Source organism: Stereum hirsutum (assembly GCF_000264905.1).
Source record: "Stereum hirsutum FP-91666 SS1 unplaced genomic scaffold STEHIscaffold_18, whole genome shotgun sequence".
NCBI classification, from domain to species: domain Eukaryota; kingdom Fungi; phylum Basidiomycota; class Agaricomycetes; order Russulales; family Stereaceae; genus Stereum; species Stereum hirsutum.
Genome location: NW_006763148.1, coordinates 96,992 through 112,721, shown reverse-complemented (window position 1 = coordinate 112,721; position 15,730 = coordinate 96,992). Strand labels below are relative to the sequence as shown.

The 15,730-nt window shown below is 51.1% G+C and overlaps 3 protein-coding genes across 3 annotated transcripts; 1 reads left to right on the top strand and 2 right to left on the bottom strand.

Moving 5' to 3' along the window:
• Positions 1-1,502: 1,502 nt before the first annotated feature.
• Positions 1,503-11,390, top strand: STEHIDRAFT_134691 (uncharacterized protein; the record flags this gene model as incomplete). Its single annotated transcript, XM_007309586.1, has 9 exons — positions 1,503-1,800; positions 1,873-4,278; positions 4,341-5,011; positions 5,076-5,150; positions 5,208-7,913; positions 7,970-9,019; positions 9,089-9,609; positions 9,826-10,055; positions 10,120-11,390. 9 exons carry the CDS (start codon positions 1,503-1,505, stop codon positions 11,388-11,390), a joined length of 9,228 nt encoding a protein of 3,075 aa, XP_007309648.1.
• Positions 11,391-11,662: 272 nt separating this feature from the next.
• Positions 11,663-12,205, bottom strand: STEHIDRAFT_125274 (uncharacterized protein). The gene is made up of 2 exons (XM_007309585.1): positions 12,104-12,205; positions 11,663-12,042 (listed from the first exon to the last, which is right to left on the bottom strand). Exons 1-2 carry the CDS (start codon positions 12,194-12,196, stop codon positions 11,974-11,976), a joined length of 162 nt encoding a protein of 53 aa, XP_007309647.1. The 5' UTR covers positions 12,197-12,205; the 3' UTR covers positions 11,663-11,973.
• Positions 12,206-12,607: 402 nt separating this feature from the next.
• Positions 12,608-14,941, bottom strand: STEHIDRAFT_134689 (uncharacterized protein; the record flags this gene model as incomplete). The annotated part of the gene is made up of 5 exons (XM_007309584.1): positions 12,608-12,625; positions 13,213-14,012; positions 14,074-14,613; positions 14,679-14,726; positions 14,788-14,941. 5 exons carry the CDS (start codon positions 14,939-14,941, stop codon positions 12,608-12,610), a joined length of 1,560 nt encoding a protein of 519 aa, XP_007309646.1.
• Between the last annotated feature and the right edge of the window lie 789 nt (positions 14,942-15,730).

Sequence of the window (15,730 nt, the reverse complement as noted above, 5' to 3'; positions counted from 1 at the left end):
GATAACAAAGCGATAAGATAACGTTTGTCAACGAGCGCTCATTTTCGCGTCGTCTCGTCCTCTACCTATAGCTACTGCTAGCTCCAACTTCTCGTCTGCTGACATCTACAACCACTCTACTTTCGTAGATTTGAAGCTCGAAGCTCGAAGGAGTAGGCTCTTGAACACTCCATTCCAAGTGATGTATCGCATGGCCTGCTCTTGCCGATCTCAACCCCACCGTCAGCCCACTTTGTATATTGTTACTTCTACGGCTCTCTCTCTATGCATCTGTCCAGCGTTATATAGGCAGCGTCACTCACTCACGTTTTACTTCCTTCCCATCCATGGTCCCAGTAGCAGGCCACGGGTTTGAATGCCCTCGCTTTTTTCACTGCAGCGCACTCAGTGGTCTCTGATATGCACTCCCGACGCCAATCTACAGAAGGAAGTCGTAAACGCAAGGTGCTGCTGATCATTCGGGATGACTGATGGAGATTGTGGAGTTCGAGTCTGTAGGGCTTAGGACGGAGCCACGAGGAACGGCAGCGGAGAAGGGAGATGTAAGTACGTCGTCACACTTTGATCCTTGCTCACATTATTCACATCGTCATTCGTGTTGTTTATTTCTCGTTCTCATTTACCTCTAGCATCACCTATCCGCCGAAACACAGTACTGATCATAACTCTTATCCTCTATTTTTCCTCCTCACCCCTTCTCTCCATCGCTTCTTCCCCTAATCACCCTCCCGCCATCCTTCGTGGTTTCTTATCCGTATTCACTCTCCGTCAGGACTGGCACCAGCGCAGATTCTTCCGAGTCTCCGATGCGTACAGATGTCTCGTGTCCCTGTTTTTCGAACCGCACCCTTCGAAAGTCTTGGTCTGCGCGCACGTATACTCCGATTGGGTGGATCTGCTCTGTGTGGTACATATTCCACGTTTGTCGGATACAATCCAAGATGATACTGGCTGCATTGGTGAACGACATCGACGTGGAGGATAGGTGGAGGCTTCGTTCGGATACGATTGTGTCCGGGATGGTTGGTGGAATCACCCTGATTGCGACACCCTTATTCCTAACCAGTCACCCGTCCGCAAACCACGCATTTGTTGCATTCATGCTTTTCGTTGTATCTCTCTCGCGCTGTCGCTATTTGCGCACGGTTCGGAGAATGATCATCTTGAGAGTGCTCTGCCGTTCTCGTCCTAATTCATCTCGTATATATATATGTCTCTAGTTGTGCTCCCCCGGCCAGGCGCTGGGGAGGTTCATCGAATACCAGAAAATTCGGACCAGCGCTTCTCTACGGAAGAAGTGGATCGATGGTCACACGATGTCATTCTGCACCAGACCGAGTCAGTCCGTGCGTGCGTGCTGGTGTTTCTATCTCAGGATCTGATAGTTTCAGTGGCGCAGGTGCCTCATGCCCAGTGCGATGGGTTCCAGGATAGCTATACGTCTTTAGCAAAGCCACTTGCCTTTGTCCCCCCTTCTCATGCCCACTGCAACCTCCACCACCATGTCTACCTCATTTTTCGATAAAACCACTGAGGGCGGATTGCACTACGTGCTCAATCACGTTTTCCTACCTCCGAGGCTACCACAAAGCGACGATAATGCTGATCCAGATAACGACTGCGACCTAGATCTTTGCGGCCTCCTTCTTGAGGCCTCTTTAGATTTCTCAGAACATATTCAGCCGTCGCAGAAGGAGCATTGGGGCCGTATCATTGGGCTGCTATCCGGGCTCTTTGACTCCGTTCAACTCTTCGACAAATCTGCGATTATGAAACAAGCATTGGCTCTTGAAGAAGGAGGTACGCATTCTATCTCGCGCCGCGTTTACTCCCCCCTTCATCCAGAGCGAATGCTTAGTGACTGGGTTACAGACGTTATGGCGCTCCATATCAAAGCTCAAAACGCAGCTCTTATGATGCGTAGGCGCTCGAACACCGTCATCTTCGAGGTCTTCGAAGTTTCACCACCACCGGCAGCCGTCATGAACACCGAGGGCAAACTCATCTGCTCCTATCCTGGACCTGCTGTCGAACTCCCCGTTTCCGTCGCACAGGACCCATCCTTCGTAGAACACCTCGTCTCATTCCTCACCCATATGAATGCCGATGTCCTCGATGCTGGAGCCACCACCACCAAAGCCGGGTCCAAAGTCCCAGAGACTCGAGGCACGACTCATCCTCGCTACATCTCACAGCTTCTCGTCATGATTCTGTATGGCACGGGGGTAGAAGCCAACGTCAAGCGTATCGCAAAGCGCATCGCAGACGACGTCTGCTTTGAGAACGGCAAAAACCCGTGGCGCAGATCGTCGGTTTGGCTCGTGTTACGTGTAGCCCTTCAGACCTCAGTCGAGTCTCGCGAGCTCTACAAGTCGTTCATGATATATTTCCAAGCTCGACTTCTTCGAGCGTTTCTTCATCATAACTTCTCCAGCGACCTGCTTCACGCGGCTCGCGCCAAGACCAGCAGGCGCGTCTACAAACTCGCCGATGCTGCTCCTTCCTTTGTGCTTGAGGAAGTTGAGTTCGTCAGTCGTGATATAGAGCAGCTTATGCAGGCGAGATGGACCGAGGCGCAGCGTTTACAATCGGCGTCTGCATCATTCACTCCCGATCCTTCTACATTCGAAGACGACACGATCATCACACTCAAAAACTCCCGCTCCTATCTCACAAAAGTCCTCCAACCCGATCCTCACACACATACCATCACGACATTCCAACCATCTCATCCTTCTCGTCTTCGTGATATCCGCGACTTCGGGAGATTCTGTCCCACCCGGTTGAAGGAGGCCGTCGAGATGGATCCCTACGTTGCCCTCGCTGACTTCGAGTTCGTTGTTCAAAACCATCTCACCCTGTGGGCCACGGAGAATCAATGGGCACAATCCGCGTATACCACATTGGAATCATGTCTCGACCAGTATATATCTTGCTCTAAGAGCAGATACTCGTCCAACCCAGAAGACGAGTCTATCATGCTCTTGACCATCTTGGAGCTATGGGTGGCACTCGATACAGTGGCCACCGCCCAATGCCCTCTCCTCGCGCGATACTCTCCCGAAATTCCATCGGACTTCTTGAACCCTCTTCTTCTTCGTCGTTTGAAAACCATTGAACGAGCGGCCCACGTTGAGCGTTATCTACGATCGCGCCACACCGGTGCTACAATCAAAACGTCTGTCTTTGCCAGTCCCGCGCAGTACGATTCTTTCGCTGTACGGTACTACGCACAAACATCATCTCTCCGACATCTCCAGGCCTCTATCGAGCAGACCGCTCGTGCAAACCGTTCCGCTAAACGGGACGAGTTAGAGCAGAAGAATCGTAGACATCAGTGGCTTACCACAGAGATTGCTCGCCGTGGTTGTGACTATTTCACGACATATTGGGGTGGGACACAGCATTCATCCAGTTGCCATCAGTGCTCGCTGAGGTACGAGGCTGACCACATGACCATCGACGTCCACGAATGGCCATTGCCCGCAAATCATCTTTTGGCCCAGGCGACCGTATTCGAGCTACAATGCCCACCCGTATTCGCTGTATGGAGAAGCAAGACGTACGAGATCCTCCGAGACTTTTCTATAGCTCACGTAGATAGTTCGTCGAGGTCCCAAGGCGAGCGTCATCTTCTTGAGGACTACGAAGGACTCTCGCAGTGGTCGAAACAGGGAACATCTGGTCGCATCTGTTTCGCCTCGACGACGAAATCATTTTTACACTCACATTATCGTAACACTGCCATTCCTACGTCCGACAGCAGCGTCTGTGTCAACAATGGACTGCGTTACGAGCTTTACGATAGCGTTAAAGGAGAATATGTCACGCTCCCCTTCACCCCAAACCTTGGTCCCTACTGCACTCTTCGTCTTGATCGGGGTCCGGATAGGTTGTACCAGCATCTCCAGTATGCATTATCCCACACGGCTCACTCGCACAATGAGACGATCGTCAACCAGGAGGATTGTCCAAAGAACCTTAGCCTGCACGAGCACCTAGCCTTCTCAAATTTGCGGTGCGGGGCACTTCTTCAGTGGAAGAATATCGCTCGAGAGCTCCGGACGAACATTCTTACCTTCGGTCGTGAGGAGGTCCATATGCTTCTTGCGCAAGCGGCCTGGCAAGTCGGACCTTTATCGAAGGATGGCGTATCGAGGCCGTGGCATTTTGAGCTCACCCTTGCCGATTTTGGTGCGGTGTTGATACGTGAATGTGTGGAGCTGCTGGCCCGCGTCGAAGCCAACTGGCTGGAATGTACCACAGTGAAGAGCACAAGTACGTTACCCCACCGTTTTGAGGTGCTTATATTGGTGATTCTAACTGTGATCGTGTTTCAGTATACCTCATAAGCCGTCTCCTCGTCTCCACGGACCCGTCTAATCGACAATTGTGTCAGGATGCGTACGCATTCCTCCGGAAAGCACGTACAGTCACGCACAGGTGGATGCGTGAAATAATCGACAAGCTACAAAGCGCAGAAGACGATGAAGAGTCGAGCGAACTCCAGAGACGTACTTGCGAGATAGCGGCCACTTGTCGGGCCACCTTCGACGTCGACTCGCCACCTCACCTCGATTGCCTCCTAGATACTTCATCAGACATCGCAGTTCTCGTCGAATGCTCAATTGTCGTTTACGACAATACACCACCTGATCTTTGCCACGCCCCTTCTCATATACAGAGGCTCCTGTATCGTGATAGGCGTCTGTCACACTATCTCGAGGAACGACTTCTCGGTCAAATTGATGCCAGTGGAGGAGGTTTGGATGCTGCGATCACATCAGTCTGGCTTGGGTACCGCCCCGGACGCGGAGGATGGCAGCAGCTGGCAAATTCTGAATCACGCTGGCTGACGTCCTTCACTGCTTCGAGTTCGCAAGCATCGCAGAGATCTCAACAAGTTCATTATAATGTGTTAGAAGGGAAATTGCTAGTCGACGGAAAACCTCTCGGACGACTTCCTCGAGAAATCACAAGTCATTCGACGTACAAACGTGTTCTTGGCCAGGTCAGTACATTACAAGACTTCGATGTGTACTAGACAATACTTAGCATATGCTTCCATATCGCAGAAAATCCTGGATGTGATCCCAGCGGATATGCCGACGATGGACTATGCGACTCGAGGCAAAGTTCACAATTATCAGGTAGTTCTTCTAGGATTACTTGTACTTGTCGCGATCTCTAATACAATACACATCTAGATCTTCTTCGCCCTACGCGGTAGTCCGCCAAATCTTGTCATCCGTGCTCAATCACATTTGGGCCAAATCCTGGAACTTGTCCCCCATACTGTTCTTATGGGCGACTTTCCGACGTTTCTGGTAACGGAACATGTGCACTGGATGAACGTCGGCAATGACACCGAAACAGGCGAAACTGAATTCCGGCCTCTGACTCAATTGTGGGATACTTCCCCTCATAACTGGCGACTTCACCTCTCCATCCTTGGGTCTACAACGATGCGCAAGGAGAACACTCTGCGCCTTGTTGACGTGTGTAGCGCAATGTTCCGAGGTATTTCAGCACGCATAGAGCCTTTGGAGTACTCCGAGTACCTTACGGCGGTATACGACTTCCGATCGCGTACCGTCTCCGTTGAACTGCCTCGTTTTCGACTTTCTTTCATTATCGTCGACAGCGGTGACTTAGAGTCGCAGAACCTACCCGGGATGATCATTGACAATGACCAATGTTCGGGGACTATGATCGGCCTGAGCAACCAGCTTGTACTACGACACAAGGACCTCCATTTTTCCCGCCTTCCACGGTCTCGATTTACGCTCATTCCGTACGGCGAAGTGCGTTACTCGCTGTCTTCCGAGTCCGGGCAGAACCATGTACATGTAGACATCAACACCCGCAACAAACGGCTGGTCACTTGGTTCAATTTCAAGATCGACACTGACCTCGGTACACTCGTTGGCGGCGTTGATATTACCTCCCGTTTATATCGAGTATATCTCCACGCGCTATGCAGCCATCCGCTTCCAGACCCCTTGCTTTGTCAGACTGGAACAGACTACGCACTTGGAGAACTCGCCGCTGCCGGCTCATTTTCGTTCCAAAAGCTCACCAAGTTAGATGTGGACCTCCTTCGCCTCATCGGACGCATCACCCCTCGACGTTACTTCTATTCCAAAGGCCTGCGCCTTATGCAGACCACCCAGTGGTCTTCTAACCTTCCGTCTCTATCCCAACACGGGACTTTCTATACCGCGGCGTACAACATCGTATCATACGCAAAGTCTCTTTCCATATTCGAGGATCCGAACCATGAGCAGCTGGACTTCAACCTGGAATTTGATGGCAGCTCTTTCCTTGTAGATCGTGCAACACATCGTGCATCCATCTATTATGAATATTGCACTAGTGTCTCCCCGTCACCAGATCACGACGGCCAATATCATTCTCGAGACCATCCCCACGATTCTGACCACGACGTTGACGGTGTTGAGGCTCTCAAGTCCGCACAACTGATTTACTCCTGGCCTTCCGGTATCACTCAAGCAGTCGGGCCGGACGAGCTGATGAGCACATTCCTGCGGTGGAAAAACGTAACTGGACCCGAAACGGATTTCTCCATGGCGTACACTCGAGGGTGGCTTTCCCTCAACCTCGCATCCAAATGGCTCAGTATCTACAGTGTTTGCCGGAGGAAAGAGCATTCTCGGTCCGCTGATAGATTCGAACTTGTCTTCACCTTTGCCGCCGTAGCCTACACCGTGCCCGACCTTCGATGCTTTATCCCTATCCTCCTAGCATTCTCCACCATTCATCAAGTTCATCTTCCACCGCCTCCTCCACATGCATTTTATAACCTTTCAGACGGGTTTGCTCCGGTCCGAGACCAAATCCAAACAATCGTTACTTCTCACACCCGCTCTTTGAGGGAGAGCCCGGCTGCCGATCTTTCGCGCAGAGTGGATGAAGGCCTTCAAAATTTTACATCCCGACAATCGGCATACTACGATCAGCATTCCAAGCAAAGGATCAAGACGGTAGTCGAACATTTTTTGAGCCATCAGCGCTTTCACTCCCCGCCCTCTCCCTTCCACACAGACGATTCACGCTGGTTTAACATCACCGAGATCACGGCCGCCATCTCTCAGTATTTCACGAGCTGCATTCACAACACGGAACTGCACACATTTACTGCCGCATTAACAAGGACTTTACAGTCATTCTTCTCTCCAGCAGCACGACATTCTCTTCCCCGACTTGTCTGCTCCCCCAATTTCGTTCTTGATACCCTCCGACTGGGAACATTCTCCTCTTCGTCGTTTTCGTTGCAAAATCTCCTCTCCGATCGCTCTGACTCAACACTCGATTATCATCGTCGGGCGTTTGGAGCAGGGGTTCCACGAAGAGACAAATCTTCTGGTGATCCGGTCGACACGCAAGTGTTGACAGATTTAATTTCCCAATTCAACCGCAACAGCGCTTCTTCCCTTACTCGCATCTACGGCGAACGTCTGGAGAATAGCCGCAAGCAGCTTGAAGACGAGCGAACCGTCATCGTTCCCAAGGAGATTCCTCCGCTTTCCGAGTGTTGTCTTTATCGGGACCAGTGTCTAACTCGTATGGAGGACATGAAAAAATTACTCATAGCTACTGTGCTATGTCCGGTCAATTCGAGAGAGAGGATTGCGGAACTGGGCGGATTACGGCCTCGCCTGCACCGTCGTACCTTCCTACAGGCCCTTGCGTCGACTTCACGATTTGAGATGAGTTCCAAGTGGACTTGCGCGTTCATCACGCTTGCGAAGCTGTTCATTGAGTATCAACACTCGCAGAGATTGGTCAACTACGCTCTTCGCTCTCAAGCGGACAATTTCTTCAAGGAACTCGACAGTGCATGTTTCGACTGGGATGAAGCTGATTCATACCCTGATTGGCTGCTGATTCAGGTAAGAGGTGACAATATTACCCGAATAACAGTACTGACACCGTTGTTCACATCTAGATCCAAGGCGATTTTCTCATCCGTGCTATCCAGACAAAAGTCGCCAAGGAAATGATTGCACCCTCATCCGGAGACAGCAGCGTCTATCAACTCAATATGGGCGAGGGTAAATCATCGGTCATAGTTCCCATCGTAGTCGCAGCTCTAGCCGACTCCAACAAGCTTGTCCGTGTCGTCATCCTCAAACCACTCGCAGGGTCGATGTTTCACCTCCTTGTAGAGAGACTCTCCGGCCTTTCTAATCGTCGCATATACTACTTGCCATTCTCACGAGGAGTCACGATGAACATGTCGCAACTCACTCTCATTCGGGACCTCTTCAAAGAATGTGCGCATGCACGAGGTGTCCTGGTGACTCAGCCAGAGCACATCCTGTCGTTCAAGTTGATGGTGATCGATCGTACCCTTGCGTCATCGTCTTCTCTCGAAAATGTCGCCCGACACTTGCAGGAAACACAGATGTGGCTCAAGTCTCACTCACGGGACATTCTGGACGAAAGCGACGAGCTCCTTCACGTTCGATACCAGCTCATCTATACCATGGAGCAGCAGCAGCCACTCGACGATAGCCCAGACCGGTGGACCACTACCCAACAAGTCCTCGACCTCGTGCGACGGCATGCGCTGAAACTCCATGAGCAGTTACCGACAGAGGTCGAGGTGACAGATTTGCATAGCGATACTGTTCTGGAGGGACAATTTACTCCCATACGCTTACTCGGCACCTCTGCATCTGAGAGGCTGGTATCTAGAATCGCGGAATCTGTCCTCGACGGTGCAGTGGATAACATCAATTTCGTTGGCGTGAACTACGACCAATCACTTCGAGACAAGCTACTTCGTTTCATGACAGAGCACTCTGTTGATCACACCACATACCTCAGCATCCGGGAACGGTATGAAAGGTCGGCCTTATGGAAAGGTCTTCTTCTTTTGCGCGGTCTCCTCGCACACGGTATCCTGGCATACGTTCTTGGTCAACGTCGATGGCGTGTCGACTATGGGCTCGATCTCAAACGTTCTCTTCTTGCGGTTCCGTATAGGGCAAAGGCGCGTTTCTTTCAGGTTGTTCCTTGCGCATATATCAGGAATTAATATGCTCTTTCATTGGTTTTTTAGGATGTTCCAAGTCTTCGAAGCGAATTTGGACATCCAGATGTAGCCGTTTCTCTAACAGCTCTCAGCTATTACTACGGAGGGCTATCGGCACGTCAAGTTCGGGACTGTTTCGAAATCCTTCTCAAGCTAGACAACCCCCGTCTCGAATACGGAAAGTGGGTCAAAAGGGGTGGCGCGGACGTTCCCATACCCCTTCGGGAACTAATGGGTGTGAACATGAAGGACCTACAAACATTCGCCCATGATGTCGTTCCCGTCTTCAAAGTGAATCAGTACACCATCGATTTCTACCTGTCCCAAGTCGTGTTCCCGAAGGATGCCAAGGAATTTCCCTCCAAACTCGGCACCTCTGGCTGGGATCTCGCAGAACGAAAGGATAACTTTACCACCGGGTTCAGCGGAACTAACGACAATGCGGATCTGTTGCCGACCTCCATCTACCAGAGCGATCCCGTCAATCAAGGCCGTACGAACGCCCGTGTTCTGAGATACTTGCTCCAGCCAGAAAACGACGAATACATGTGCCTGGAAGGGGAAGATGGTCAGCCATGTTCTGCCACTGAATTTATCGACTTGCTAGTTTGTCATGAGAAGGAAGTGAGAGTATTGATCGACGTTGGTGCTCAGGTCCGTGCTCACCTTGACTGTACCGTGTAACTATGCTCATGCACAGTGATATTTCGCTAGATGCTAGAAATGACGAACCGTCAGTTGATCGAATGCTGGCTTGGGAAGAGACCCGACCTCGACGCAGGTGTATTTTTCGATGATCTCGGCATCCTATCGATCTTTACCCGTGATGGAATGGTCGAACCATTCCATTCCTCGCCATTTTCCCAGCGTCTTGAACGGTGCGTTATCTACCTCGACGACGAGCACACCAGAGGTACGGACCTCAAGCTCCCGTCAGACTTTCGAGCGGTCGTGACTATGGGTCCTAAGGTAACGAAAGATAGGCTGGTTCAAGGTTAGTAACACTGTTTCTAATAACCCGGGAATCTTGATGATTAAGCATTCGCTGCTGTTATCAGGTTGCATGCGTATGCGAAAGCTGGGCTACGGTCAATCCCTGATGTTTTGCGCTCCGCCAGAGGTAGACAGACGTATCCGAACTTCCCAAAACGTCAACCTGGAGTCTCAGGTCCAAGTCATCGATGTTCTCAGCTGGGTTATGGGAGAGACATGTGCGGATATCGAGCACCACATCCCTCACTGGATAGAACAAGGACTCGACTACAATAAGCGAAAAACAGCAGATGAAGCATTCTCTTCTGTGGACGACATCGTCATCGAGTCTCTTCGCCGGGTTTGGCTCCAACCTGCCGCCCGATCCCTGAGCGAGATGTATGGCTATCAGTATGGCACGACTTCGTTGGTCAGATCTGCTAGGACTATTCCTGCCATGCACAATCGTCTCCGCTCGCTCGGTGTTACCACTACACGCGAGGCTCGCATGGAGGAGGAACAAGAACGAGAGGTCAACCATGAGGTCGAGCAAGAGCTACAGTTGGAGCGTCCTCCGAGAATTCCCGCAGCACGCCATCGTTTGGACGAGGAAGTCGGCCGTTTTGTCCGTAGCGGAGTTATCAGCACGAGCACAAACACTTTCCTACCGCTCATGACACCACTACGCTCGGAACTACAGACTCTCAGTCCACCGAATCCGTGGTCCAGGCACTTTTTGGCTACTCGTGACTTCGCTACGACGACGAGTGGCGCCATAGAAATGTCTCGTCTGACGGATTATCTGCGTCCAGTCAATTGGATTCTTTCAAGCACCAAGAGTTCGGCAATGGAGAGAAGGTTTGTAGTACTCAGCCCTTTCGAGGTGAACGAGCTTTTGCCAGAGATTCGCGCGAGTCGATACGTGCGCCTCCATATGTATGCGCCGCAGACCATACAGACCACGAAGGCCTTCGATGACCTCACGTTCTACTGCATCCCTCCACTTCCACCTGCCGGGCCCGATTTCGTCATACCATCAATCGATATACGGTGCCAGCTCAACATCTGGGCCGGACAGCTCTACCTGGACCAATACGAGACGTACCTTCGCATGTGCCTTCTTCTAGGGGTGTCCTCGAGCGACGGAGTTGGCTCTGCCGTTACGCAGGGGGACCGTTTTGTGCGTGCCGAAAACCGGAGTGGAGAGATTGCACAAGTGTGCTTGTTCGAGGAGAGTCCTTTGCCGCTGCTGATGAGGTTGTTTGTGCTGAGGAGGAAGGGTATGAATTACGCACCAACGCATATGGGGAGGATTTTCCACGCCAGACTGTTATCGAGGGAGGACTTTGAGGAGTGAGGATGGCGGTGGCCAGAGTTGCGCGAGAGCAACAGCTGTTCGAGAACGATTCTGGCACTAGCAAAGGAATGTAACCGATGGGGAGGATAGACGGACTCGGACTGCGAACTTACTTAGATGTCATGTACAGTTTATTTGCCACTTGATGATGAATGTTTTACGAGAGGCTAGGATGATTTGCGCGTTCGAGATATGCTTCGGGCAGAGGCGCCAAATGGCACAAGGCCCATGCAAAAAATACATGCAAAGAAAAAAAAAGTCTACTAGTCTGCGTTACAGCGAAGGCAATCGAGCATGCAGGGCTTAAACGTCGTATGATTAAAACTGGAACTCTTGAGCTCTGATCACGAGAGGGAAGGACAACAAAGGGTCCGGAATAAGAGACACGACTTCTCCAGACCATGAGAGACGGACTGAGGGGAAAACACGAATCGGACATCTAACTGCATCATCTCCTCGAACTTTGTCCTATGACCAGTCCCTTTCGCCACCACTTCATCGCCATCACATCATAACCGTTGTGGCAGCCTGCAAAATGAGCGAAACGAACTCGAGCGTCCGACATCACCCACCACTGTATCTCTCATTGGTGTGTGCGACGACGATAAGGTACCTCTATCTTCACAGCCGTCATATAGTCGCTCGGCCTGTACTAAGGGCAGATAGTGTAGTGTCAGTATAGAGGAGGTGATGCACGGAAGAGCAGGGCGCACGCGAGAGATCGTTTCGCCAACTAGTCCATCCCGTCTATCATCATCATAGCCTACAATGCCGTATGACTCGCTGCGTATGCATTTGAATCTCATGGGATGACGTTCGTCGCTTCGAAGAGTAGTGTACTCAAGGAGAGACCAGCGTGTTTGAATGTTGCATTTGTTCGGGAGTCGAGATTCGAGACCTAGAGGTAGAGTTGAGTTAGGCTGGGAGCCCTAGCTTGAGGTGGTATATATGCCGGTTATACAGGCTCAATATCGTAGATAATATGTCCAGTAGTAAAGCCAGGTAGTAGAGCGTACATCGTAGTGGTGGATGACAACGGACGAGCAAGAGATAATTTCTGGCGGAAGTCTGGCTACGCATTGAACGGATTGGGCCACGCGACCGATCCCGGGCTGATAAGATAGCACCGATCGCCTCTTCCCGCTCATCATGGCTCTTTCTTTTGTTTCCTCGTTCTAAACTCATTTTGTCCTCTACGTACTTCTTATCTGCAAATTCTATCGTCTAGATTCCTCCTCAATCAATGTTCAAAGGTGCTTTCCGCTATACAGCTTGGGCTAGTCCTGATTTACAGCACAGAACGGCGCAGCTCTATGCGTCAATATCTGAGTCCCAACAGCTTTTTGCGCTTGTCGAACTGAAAATCGAACTATACGACGATACACATAGTGACTCTCGCACTTACCATAGTGAGGATCGGAACTAGTGGGTACTGGCAGAGACCGCGGTCTTCAATACATTTCTTGATATCTCTAGGAGTATTCGGTTATTTGCAACACTATTTCGAGAGTCGCTTACCATTGTGCTACACAGTAGGAGATATTTATCTTTAGATTCAGTCCAGCCACACGGGCATCGTTCAAGAGAGTTCCCATAGGCTTTAGGCTCACACGAGGTACGGATACTTACGCTGTGGCACGAAGCTCTCTACGCTCAAAATGCACATTCAAAGGATCAGACCGCACTCATCATCTTCTGCAGGAAACTAGGCGGCGCGATCTCCTCTGCACCATGCGACTTCTCATCGGCCTCAATAATATCGAGGTCGCTGACAAAATCTATCTATCAAGCACAAAGGTACTGTCTCAGCCCCAACACATACATGCAGCGCAAAAGATACGCCACTCACCTCATGTGGCCTCACGATCCGACTCTTCAAATACCACTTATACCCAAAATAAAACACCCCAAACCACGATATGGGCAAGTAATTCGACACAAACGTTGAAGTACTCCATTCCCCCGGCCTGAACACTTCCCATCCACTAAACACCGTAATAACCGTCATCGTAAAAATGACCCACACCGCCGCGGGCCACCCGAACCTCGTCCTCCAAGGAAGTACAGTCGCCCGATCGAGACCTTGTGCGGCCATCCCACGACGGAAGCAGGTATATGTTACCGCGATGACGAGCCAGGTGATAGTCCCGGAGATAGCGGTGAGGTTGACGAGGAACAAGAAGACGTTCTCGGTGGAGGAGTTGAGGCCCAGGAAAGCGAGACAACCGAAGGACCAGGAGAAGATGACGGAGATGTATGGGACGCCGGTGCGGTTGGTCGTTCTGAAGATGCGAGGGGCGTGGCCTTGGGTGGCGAGGGAATGGAGAGTGCGAGAGGTGAGGAAGACGTCGGAGTTGGCTGCGGAGAGCGCGGAGGTGAGGATGGCGGCGTTGATGATGGAGGGTAAGACTTTGATCCCGGCGGCTTGTATGGCGATGACGTAGGGCGAGGCAGAAGCAGTGGAGGTGGACCCGAGGGCAGTGTTGTTGGAGGCGACGACGAGGCCTACAACGAAGGAACCGAGGAAGTAGATGATGACGATGCGGATCCAGACGGTACGAAGGGCCTGAGGAAGGACTTTGCGCGGGTTGCGAGTTTCGGCGGCTGCGAGGGCAAGAATTTCTAGGTATAACAGGCCAGAATGTTTCAGAACAAAGTATCTTAGAAAGCTAGGTAGACTTACCGGTTCCGCTGATGGTGAACGCTGCTTGAGTGAGAACGGAAAAGAAAGCGAGAAAGCGTCCTTTAGATCCCGGTATCCCAAGATGCTGAACGAACGGCCCAGGATTTCTCCAAAATTGAAACCCTATCGGTTTATGGTCGGGTCCACCACCCGCATCCAATATAATCGAGAGGATGATAAGCCCGAGCATCGTGATGACCTTGAGGCTCGCAAAGCCGACTTCCGCCTCTCCATAATACTGGACGCCGAATAGATTGATGGCCAGAACGAGAGCTAAAGCAATCGCTATCCATACTCCGATGTTGATCGAGGTCGTCCAGAACGAGATGAGTACGGCTGACGCGGAGATCTCTGCAGCGAGGATGAGGACCCAGCAGAGATAATAATTGAGGCCCAGGGCACATGAAAGTGCAGGGTCGACAAATCGGCCTGCGAGTCGGACGTGCCCTCCTTGTACTGGAAGAAAAGTCACCATCTCGCCGACGAGGAGCATGACAGCGATCGCAACGGTGCACATAAGGGAGTATGCAAGCCACACGCCTATCCGCGCCAAATCCAAACTTAGAGTCATGAAGCATAACGGTATATGCAATGATTGTGCGTACCTAATGGTCCACCCTTTGCCAGACTTCCTCCTATACCCAGAAATATCCCTGTGGCGTCGACGGATATTTAGTCGAAAGGTCCAGTCAAAGTCTCAGTACCTCTACACACCTGTTCCGATACAAGCACCAATAGATATGAACGTAAGATGTCTTGGGGCCAGTCCTCGTTTCAACCCCTTCACATCATAGCTGTTGAACGAGCGAAGGTCGTCGGAGTCTTTGTCTTTCTCTAACGTGGCCTGGTGTGGTTTGTCGTCCGTCATGGTATGTCGGAGATACAGCGCTGGGCTCTGTAGGAGGAGGAGGTACAAAGCGTATGAGTCTACGCAGATGGACGTCAGCCTAAAAGCAGTTGACAAGCCCTGAGAGCAGAGTCTTATCGAAGCCAGAAACAGTCCGAATTACGTTCACGGAATTCTCACATTGCGCAATGGAGTGCCCTCACTGCCGGAAAACGAAGTCATATGCGTATTCGCCGTGAGGAAGTAATTCCCCAAATGACCAGATACGAAATGGCCCGAGAAAAAGCCACACCTCGTTCTTGATCCCATTCGTACTCTTATCGAAAGGATGTGGTTGGACATTTGATACCTGAAAATAGACTAGACAGATTGTTGCGGGGAAGGGTGACTAGAAGATACGAGCGAGGACACGGAGAGCAGAAGAGAATACCGAAGTGTCCGCTCTCAGTTTGGGTCCAAGATATCTCTAGACAGTAATGCGCGATAGTCAGCGTGAAATTGCGAGGGAAATGTCTTGTAAAAGACGTTTATGGCGATTGATGGTGAAGAGTCAAGCAGCTGGAACGACAACGCGTCGGCCATTCATGGTTAACTTCAACCACAATCACAGGTTTGGAAGAGATGTAAAGGATCGTAAGGACGGCATCAGGCTTCGTAGACTTGAGATCGCAGACGTATGAGTCGGCGGCGACTATCAAAACAACTCGCCACATTGCCGGTGCCACACATGCTTTGACCGTTGAAGGTACCCAAATGTTCTGGATCGAAACAAACAAGCTACAGCGCCTGATGGAAAGATCAGACATATCA

Coding starts and splice junctions, on each gene's coding strand:
- STEHIDRAFT_125274 (XM_007309585.1), bottom strand. CDS start 12,196: ATGAGATTCAAATGCATACGCAGCGAGTCATACGGCATTGTAGGCTAT. Junction 12,043..12,103: donor TTGGCGAAACGATCTCTCGC/GTGCGCCCTGCT, acceptor ATCTGCCCTTAG/TACAGGCCGAGCGACTATAT.